Here is a 10,573-nt window from a genome sequence, read left to right on the forward strand (position 1 = left end):
CCTGACAGAGTGATGAGACAATTCGGTTTTCAACAGAATATCCCATCGCCTTGTAATACTGAACCCGTGCTGCATGATATTGACCTAAGGACTGAAGATTGGTTCGAAAAAGTTGCACATTTGGTAGATGGCACTATCATGTAAGGTTTATTGCAGTGGGGGTTTCTCTTGAATAGTTTGACACAGATGTCACTCCAGAATATATTCATTGGTATAATAATATAACAAGGCGCTACGTCACTCATATGGGAGCAGCTGTGGGTCATCTGGTAAATGAATATTATCTAATTATTTGTAATTTAAATTTATTTTAAATATTGTCTAATTGTTTTATAATTTATAGAGATCGAATAACCATAGACTCCGTGAGGTTGTGAATGATCCAAACTAGGTTCTTACTATATGTAGTGACAACCAAAACTATGTGGAGGAAATTCATTATATGTACGATATACCTATTGTTCCTCCACCAGCTCCTAGACGTAGAGGACCTGTTCGAAAAGAGGATGAGTTTGATGAGGTTGACATAATGTGGAAAAGTTGCCTTCTATGATTCAGACGCAGAGTCAAACTGATTGTGTTAGTCCGATGATGATGATGCCAGCATTTGGTTCAGGACATTATGACTCAGAGGCTGGTCCTTCGTCTTTATACGTGCATGGACATGGTCGGGGTCGTGGAGAGCATAATGAATATTTATATTATGAAGCACCTGCAGAGGTACCAGAGCAACATAAAAAAGAACCCAAGAAACCTCAAGTTCGAAGTCGACGACGACAACCAGCTCGAAATCAACGACATCCGCCTTGTGGGACACATTGATTTTTGTAATTATTTTTATATAAATGAGATATTTAATTTACATTTTTTTATTTTTATAAGATATTATTTTTTTAATTTATTCTTTTTATATATTATGAATAATAATTATTTTGATATAGAAGCTTTTAAATGTCACTGACATAAATAATAACATCAGATAGTCTAAATCTAAAAAGTTAGGTAAAAATAACTTCAATATTCAAATTTACATATTTTAGATAATAATTTGGGGACATAATAAATGAAATCAACACTCAAAACCTTCACATGCAAGTCTATAAATAAGACTGTATTATTGATATACAGAATAAAAATTTTAATCACAGTAGTGAGATCAATAGTTTAAAAGATTTTACAATAATGATCTTGGATTCCTTTTGTACATTTGGTACCAAGATTTTGATGGAGTTTTTTTTTTCTTTTTTTTTTATATTATAAATAATAAAAAAAATATTTTTAGAAATTATTTTTATAAAATGGAAAATTTAAAAAAAAAGAAAGGAAGAAAGAAAGAAGAAGTGGAATGTGTAATAATTAAAAAAAGAAAAAAAAGGGAAATTTGTATGGATATCTCGCTCTCGCTCTCAAAATCTCGCTTTCTCTCAAATCTCGTTCTCTCAAATCTCGCTCTCTCTCATAATCTCGTTCTTTCTCTTACTCTTCCCTCTTTCATTCTCTCCCAATACAAAATTATTTTAACACATCAAATAATTATGAGTGTTATGAGGAAGGTCTCCGGAAGGAGGAAGGTCTTTTGTTCTGTTCACATCAAATAATTATGAGGAAGGTCTCTGGAATGATAATTAAACAGACTCAATAATAATGTTAGGGCAAGGTCGAGGGTTCAAAGTTCGACGTACAAATGTGGAAAGGTCGAGGATTCAAAATTCGACCTATGTTGATCGAATTTTCAACTCTCGACTTATTTTTTTTAAAAAAAAAAACAACAATATTTTTACAAATAGTTTGAAAACAACAATATTTTCCTAAATAGTTTCTAAAATGACAATATCCTTTTAATTTTCCCATACTTAGAAGGGAATAGTTAGTGTCGAACTATTATTTAAGGAGAAATTTTTAGTTCAGATTTTGAATCTTTGTAATTTTCATGATAGTAGAACTTGCAGTTGCAAAAGACTGGACGTAGTTTTGAGTTTGGGATGTACCAATATAATTTTCTCTGTCATTCTTTTTTTTTTCTTTTTATTATTCGGTAATTTTTTTATTGTTACTTTTTGGACTCTAATCTATGAAAATGAGAATTTAAAATATAATTTAATTTCTGTATTTATTTATATCTAAGTACAAATTCTCAATGCTATCTACTTGCTTTCTATATTGGAAAAATTCAAAAATGATGTGCACGTATCATATTAATTAAAGAGCATGAAATATCTAGATGCGTTTTCAAGCATTTTAATATTTTATAATGATGTTAAACGTTACAAACTTAAATACCTATCAGGATCTTTTGAATTATAAGTCAAGTAATTTTCTTTTTAAAAATATAACAATTAAATACACTCTAAAATAAAATTCCAAAACCACAATTATATAATTTAAACTTATTTTGAAATTTGAATTGTAATTCTAAGTAATTATTGTTATCATTCATCCGAATTACTGCTTATACTAATAAATAATAGCAAACTTAATCTTAAAATCAATTAACGTTAGACTTTATTTTAAAAATAATAATAAATCAATCAAATAATAGCATAAATCTATTTAAATATATGTGATATATCATCAACAAGAGCTTAATACAGATTCAAATAAGGAAAAAGAATCCACTAGAATTATTTAAGAAAAGCAAATAAAAAAAGACCAAATAGAAAAGTGATTAGATATGGAAATTTCTTGCGAAAAAATCCAATTCAATATTATTATATTTAACCATCTCACCTTCCTTTTTCTCTCAGCCGGAGCCGCCGCTCTTTGCCTCTAATTTCTCTGCTTCACCGTCGATTTTCGCCTGCCTCCTCTTTTTCACTCACCATCTCCGCCGATCACCGGCCGCCGCCCCTTTGTCGCACCGGCAAGGAGAATCCAGGTCGATTTCTTTTGCAGGTTAGTTTAAATTTTGCCCTGTTTTTTCCCTCATAAACAGGTTAGGTTAATTGCGTTTCTTCAAATTTCTAATTTTGATCTAAATTTTGGCAGATTTAAACTATGACAAAGTCCTGTGTTGTTTCACAAGTGAACCAACGAAGCCACAACTTTGTTAACTTGCATGAATTCTTGAAAACAAAGAGAGGCATTGTGAAGTGCGCAAAGAAATCGTTGCGAACCAACAATTGGAATGATAACGTCAAGCATAATTCAGAAAAATTTGGTAAAGATTTTGCTATCGAAGAATATCATGGTTCAATTTGGACCGGTGATCATCTCTTTCGCAAAACAGGATCTAGCCTTATTTTCTTGGCCAGAAACAGAGCACCCACCAACCCGAATTCAAATCTTCCTACAGAGTTCATGGTCAAATCTTGTTTAATGGAATCATCTTCTTCACTCCAACATGAGAAGGAAGTGCTGAACAATCTAGGATCATTTACTAATCTAGTGCGTTGTTATGGAGATGAAATAACAATAACCAAATCAGGTGAAAAGGTTTATAATGTCTTATTCGAGTATTGTTATGGCTCTAGCTTGCGTGATCACATTCTCAAATTTGGGCCTAATGGGTTGCCGGAACATGAAGTTCGTCGGTATACAAGAGATATTGTATATGGAGTTTGTTACATGCATTGTAATGGTCGGTATATTCACGGTGACATAAAATCAAGAAATATTTTAATGTCACCCACTGGAGCCAAGTTAGCAAGTTTTGGATGGGCTAGGAAGCTCACTGCTGAGGTATTATGTGAGGAAGAAATTAGGGGTTCGGGACCGTACATATCTCCGGAGTTGGCTAGTGATGGTTATTTAGGTTGGCCTGCTGATATTTGGGCACTTGGATGCGTGGTATTGGAGATGTTGACAGGAAAGTCTCCTCGTAATAACGAAGAAGCGATACAAATTATAAATGATATATCGAAGGAAGGAAGAGATTTTATTAAGAAGTGTTTGATAACAAGTCCATATAAAAGAAGACCAAGTTGGTTGTTGATCAAGCATCCTTTTGTTTGTGTTTGAATTATTTGTTGAGTGAATGAATGAAGTCAAGAATATAGATATTTGTAACTTTTGTCAATCTGAAATTATATATATAATATTTTTGTTGTTTTTTTAGTAATATTTTATTTTATTTTAGTTTCAATGTTGCATAAACCACATCTCTTGTGTTCCTTTTCTTAAAAAAAAAAAAATGAAATGAAAAAGAAAAACTATAATACAATTTATTTACCATCTTGTGAAAGTCAAGTTCTAAAAACTAAAAAAAACAATTTTTAAATATCTTATCTTTAAAATTCGACTTTAACTTCAAGTGTTTTTTAAAAAAGAAAATGAAAATCACAATTAAATAATTGAGAACATAAATTTTAAAAACTAAAAACGAAATTATTACTCACCATTTAAAATATTAATTTAGTTTTTAAAGAAACTATTAGAAAAAAAGAGGCAACAAAACTATAAGAACTTAAATCTTAAGGAACATAAAAATCATTCAGAAGGAGCATTCAGTTATTTTGTACGAAAATATTTTCTCCGACTTAAATTGGATACTGAGATGTTAATGAGTTAAAAGACGTTATAATTTTAAATAAATGGTTAGAAATTTTCAAACCACATCTCTGTATATAACGTTAGAACATAATAATAATAATAATAATAATAATAATAATAATAATGATAATAATAACGATAATAATGAGACAGGTGGGTCATTGGAAACAAAGGTTAATGGAAAAAATTTATATTGCATCATAGTCCATATTACTTCCATATTAATATATCCTTAAAACAATATATTATTTTATTAAAGGATTTGTACTTTTGAAAACTTTTTCTCTGAAATATAAATTTTTTTAGGATTTTTCTAAATTTCTTAAAAAAAATCTTTTTGTAAAAGAATTTGTTAGGTCGATAGTAAATGGCATGGGTTAGGACAATGTGTAGAACTTGTGTTTTTGATTGGACAGAAAATTCCAATCGATGTTCATAAAAGAGGGAAAATTTTCAATATATTGCCTTTTCAAAACAACATCATTTGAGAATAATATGAGGTTCATAAAATTAATTAATATCTCATTTAATGACGTATTAAATTATGAATAAGAGTAGTATTATTAAATAGTATTAGAAATATTTTATGTGGAAAAGAAGTCGATGTATCATTTAAGGTAATTTGTTAGAAAAAGATTATAGCTTTTCCGGTTTTATATGTTGATGATAATCTACTCATTGAAAATGAAGTAAAATTCCTCGCTGACGTTAAGAGATGGCTGACATTACAATTCCAAATGAAGAATTTGGGAGATGCATAGTATGTTCTTCAAATCCAAATAGTTTGGAATCGCAAGAACAAAACACTAGCGTTATCTTAGGTATATTATATAGGCAAGATGTTGTATAGATATAAAACGCAAGATTCCAAGAGAGATATGTCACCTTTCAGCATGAAATTCATTTGTTTAAGGAATAATGCCCTAAGACATCTAAAAAAGTTGAGGTTATGAAACGAATTCCTTATGTATCATCAGTTGAAAATTTGATGTATGTCATATTGTATACACGCTTTGACATATGCTATGTAGTTGGAATAGTCAGTAGATATCAATTTAATCCTGGATATGATCATTGGACTACCGTTAAGAACATTCTCAAGTATCTTCGGAGAACGAGAGACTATATACTCGTGTATGGTGCTAAGAATTTGATCCTTACAGGATACATTGATTTTGATTTTCAGACTGATGTGGATTCAAGGAAATCATCTTCGGGTTCAGTATTCACTCTGAATGGAGGAGCTATAGTATGGAGGAGTATCAAGCAAAATTGTATTGATAACTTCACCATGGAAGTGGAGTATGTAGCTGCATGTGAGGCAACCAAAGAGGCAGTATGACTTAGAAAGTTCTTGACCAATTTGGAATTGGTTCCAAATATGCACCTGCCGATCACCCTCTATTGTGATAATAGTGGAACAATTGCAAATTCCAAAGAACCAAGAAGCCATAAGCGTGAAAAACATATCGAGCACAGTCACATGTTTGACACTTTTACTGATGCATAGTTCACATTTTGGTTCAACAGCGTCGGTTCAATAAGCCTCCCATTTCAGGGGTAAGACTGGGTAGATAGGGAACACTAGGTGCAAGACGGAATTCACTCTTATCCGCCTTTGGGGATAGTAGAGAGGTTGTTCCCTTAGGTGTTGACTTCGGGTCTTGAACAAGGAGCCTCACCTTCTCATTGGTCCGAGAGGGACTCAATTTGGTGATTGGATCATAAACCAATTATTCATTAGAGGATCAGTGCCACTTAAAGAGTAAGATGTAATCTTCGGGATAAAATAGCTTTTGAACCAGCCGTTATTACGAACAACCTGTGAAGGGTTGACTTACTGATTATGGTTATATCGAGTGGACAGAAATATATTTACAGTGAGAAAAGTACAACTATAAAACTTTTGTGGAATGATTTGATAGTTAATGAATGTTGGTTAATTGGGTTAAAAAGTTTAGCCAGTCAATCTTGGATCATTGGAGCCCATAATCTGTAGGTCTTTAAAGTCCTTCTACTAGCTCATATCAGACTAAACCTTAGAACAGTGTGAACGAGTTCGAAGTTTTTGATTTCAATTTTTAGAGTAAAGTGTTAAATATATCCGATATATTTAACCTAATGTTTAATTATTAATTAAACATACAGAGAATGAAAAAGATATTTAAATAAGATTTGAATATCATAATTTTCTAAATATGGATTCAAAATCAGTCAATCAAGATTGATCGAGATTAGTGTGATTTTAAATTAATCGTTTAACTTAAAATTAATTGTTTAAATTAAATTTTAAATTAAAGAGGTCAAAATTGGATTGAAAGTCAAAATTGTTGACTAGGTCAAAATGCTGACTATAGACATTGAGAGTAAAAAAGACAAAAGGTTGACTATAGACTTTGAGACTCAAACTTTGACCATTTGACCAAGTTAGTGGAAAAATCCAAGATTGATTGAGTGGAAATCTACTATGAACATTTCTTTCACCCACTTACTATGAACTACTTCCCCCATTCACCTTCATACTAACCCATGCAAACACTTTTCAAATGGAGCAGTCGCGGTAAAAGTGATACGAAGCCGAGCATGGATCTCACAGTGTGAACTCTTGGGGACGTGAGAGCTAAAAAAAGATATATTGTATATATTATTAATCTCCCAATGAAGTGTTCTAAGTGTTTAGGTTTCCTTCTACTTAGGTAAATTCCGGCTAATTTAAACAACCTAAGTCTATGTGGTTAATCCAAGTATAACGTTTATATTTGAATTTTAACCTATGATGTCTAGGTGAAAAACCAGTTTTAAAACCTCACACCACTCATGCAAACTCATAAAACAAGTTAACAACGCTCAATTATTCGGCCATAATCCCTAGGTAGGAGGTGTTCTGTAGACCGTTAACTTAAATACCTCCAACCTTAGATATGATTATATACTGGTTGAGTTTTTAACCATATTTTATAAGATAATGACCTATTTTAACTATTAAAATACGTTGTTAACCTAAATGAGCATGCGGTTTATCTTTGTTATGGATTTTAATGTCTAATTCAATTTTATAACAACTTATAAAATAATAGACATGCTTTCCATCTATAACATTTATCAAAGGCATTCAAACTTTAATATAACACTTGTAATAAACTTTAGAAATCCTAATCATGCATACTATATATTATAACTAACTTATAACATATGATTGTGCATGACATGCATGGTGGGATTTAAATCTATATGGCATACTATATAAACATACATGTTTAATTTAAATATAACATATATCACATGCATAAAATATTTAAACAACACCAATATGGTTCAACTTTGGCATCAGCAAGCGATAAGAACTAAATATTACAAAAAAAACGTAAAACACTGATTCAATATAAATCTAGTGACCTGAACCGGACCCGGACCGCTCGACCGACTCTCAAAAGCTCCAAAAGAGGCTAAATCGGACCTAATCGGGCCGAACTAGTCAACAGGCCACCGAATCGGTCAAACCAATTTCTTCCCATGAACCAGCTCTGTCACATGCGTCTTTCTGGGCTGGGATGAACAACATCATGATGCTTTATCCATCAGTGCAACGCCTCGAGATCCAAGACAAATAGTGTCGTGATGCTTTTTGAACAGCGTTGCGATGCTGCGAGGGCAATAATTCCAGTCCAGATTTCTGCTACGGAGCTTGCTTGCTTCAATCTTCAATTAAAACCTAATTTCATCTCTATTGACTCTAATAAAATTAAAAACTCTAAAGCACACATATAAACTCATCAAATCAGAGTCAATTACAAATTAAACTTCATAATCAAAGAGAAATCTAATGCTAAATTTGAATTTCAACCATAGCCAACCAAACATGCATTCTTAGAAATTCACCCATCAAATTCAAATTAATGTTAAAGTGCTTAAATCATGCTCTGATACTAATTGATAGATAAGTCATGTAAAATGCGGCAGCAATCAGAATTAATAAGCGTTTTTATTACACTTAATTTGAGTTTAAAAGCATGCATTGAAATTAATTTCAAAGGAGAGGGTTTCAAGAACACAATACCTTTGTTGAAACTCGACAATTCCAGCTTTTTTCCACGAATTGAATATCCACATTGATAGAGGACAACCAAAATGATCTTCTTTACTATCCTCTAACTTGGATTGAGAAATGAAATTTTTAAATAAACTCAATTAGGTGAAGGTGAAGAGAAGGGTTTCAGAGAAAAAAAGCAGAAATCTGGAAATCACCTTGCATGAACCTCTCCAATTTCAGAATTTGGAGTATTTATCAATCCAATTCATGCAGGCATTCTCTTAATCAACAACTTGACACCTCAAGCTACATGATTTAGTGGGCTTAGGTGTTAAGAAATGGATTAATCCACCTTAATTAGCTTGAAAATGTTGGAGAAATCCATTATGAATTAAAAATCAAATTTAATTTTCTTTTTCATTTCAAATTTCATTAATTTTCACCAAAAAATAAAATAGTTTAAAAAAAAAAACCAAATCTGAATTTGAATTTTAAAAAATGAAAAAGTTTTATTTAAATAATTATAATTTAATATCAAATATTAAATTAATTAAACACCTAATTGATACATGAGTCCTATTTATGTAATCCAATATTTAAATCAATATTTAAATATTATAATCTATTCGATTACGTTTATTTTATTAAATAAAACGTTTAATTATATCAAATATAATTATTCAAACCCTAAATTGAATTTGAACACTTCAAATTAAAAACCCTAATTTTGATTTTGAACATTTCAAATCCATTGAATTCACTAATCCAAGATTTAATTTTACGAGTTAGTAAAAGGACCTTATGAACCTACATATCATGAGCTCCAACGATTTGAGATTAATTGGCTAAATTCTTGAGACCAAATTTGATCAATATTCGTTAACTACCGAGACACACCACTATAGCTCAATAGTTACACTCTCCTCACCGTAAATATATTACTGTCCACTTTAATCATAATCAGTAAGTCGATCCTTCACAGGTCGTTCGTATTTACAATTAGGTCATAATTGCTGTTTTACCCCTATAAATACATCTTTCTCCTTAAGCTCCAACTGAGCCTCTATTGAACAATTTGGTTTATAGTCCAACTAATAAACTATATCCCTCTAGACCATAAAAGGGCAGGGCCCCTTTGTTTAAAATCAGGAATCAGTGCTTAAGAAAACAACCTATCTACTAACTCTAAGAAAGGTAGGAGTGAGTTTCATCTTGCAGGACTATGTCTCCAGCTATCTATTTGGTCTTATCCCCAAAATGGGAGGCTTATTGAGCAGTGCTGTCAGACTACTCTCACATATGCAGATCAAAGGATAATCCCAAATAAACAAAAGTTCATATTTGTCTATTCTCTAGACATCAAATAGATATTTATCTATTTGGTCTTATCCCCAAAATGGGATGGCAGGAATAAGCCCATGAAGTCTATTCTCCAGACATCAAATAACTCAACTTCTAAGATAACACTTAATGACATCTCATTTCTTCCAAAAATATTACCGGTGTATTGGCAATTGTCTTATCTCATTACATATTCCCTGGCATCTTTGAAAAATGTTGGTCAATAATACCCATTTTGCAGTACCTTAGTTGTTGTATATTGACCCTCAAAATGCCCACTGAATGGTGACTCATGGAATTGATATAAGATGTGTTGATATCCAGTCTCGGGTGCACGTTGTCTGAAAATATGGTCTGAGCCTCACTTGTAAAGGTGAGGCTCGTCCCAATAATAAAATTTACATTCATGTACCATTTTCTTCTTTTATTGCGAAGTGTATTCTTCTGGGAATTGCTTGCATACCAGATAATTGCCAATATTAGTGTTACAGGGTAAAATTTCATCAATCTTCAATATTGCCTCATCAGGGAAACAAGTGTTGACCTCTGGTTGTAGTTGATCGCATTCGGCTTTCTCAAGTTGTGATAGGTGGTCTACTACCTTGCTCTAATCCTTTTCGATCAACAATTTCTGTATCGAACTCTTGCAACAGTAGCACCCATCTAGTCAACTACAACTTTGCATCCTTTTTGGTCATTAGATACTTGATTACC

At 31.8% G+C, this 10,573-nt stretch overlaps 1 protein-coding gene across 1 annotated transcript; it reads left to right on the plus strand.

Annotated features, from left to right (window-relative positions):
• Positions 1-2,671: 2,671 nt before the first annotated feature.
• Positions 2,672-4,074, plus strand: LOC120071934 (mitogen-activated protein kinase kinase kinase 20-like). Its single transcript, XM_039024372.2, has 2 exons — positions 2,672-2,892; positions 2,986-4,074. Exon 2 carries the CDS (start codon positions 2,995-2,997, stop codon positions 3,955-3,957), a length of 963 nt encoding a protein of 320 aa, XP_038880300.1. The 5' UTR covers positions 2,672-2,892; positions 2,986-2,994; the 3' UTR covers positions 3,958-4,074.
• Positions 4,075-10,573: the final 6,499 nt, after the last annotated feature.

This window comes from Benincasa hispida, chromosome 2 (assembly GCF_027475165.1).
Source record: "Benincasa hispida cultivar pf3 chromosome 2, pf3_genome.v1.1, whole genome shotgun sequence".
NCBI classification, from domain to species: domain Eukaryota; kingdom Viridiplantae; phylum Streptophyta; class Magnoliopsida; order Cucurbitales; family Cucurbitaceae; genus Benincasa; species Benincasa hispida.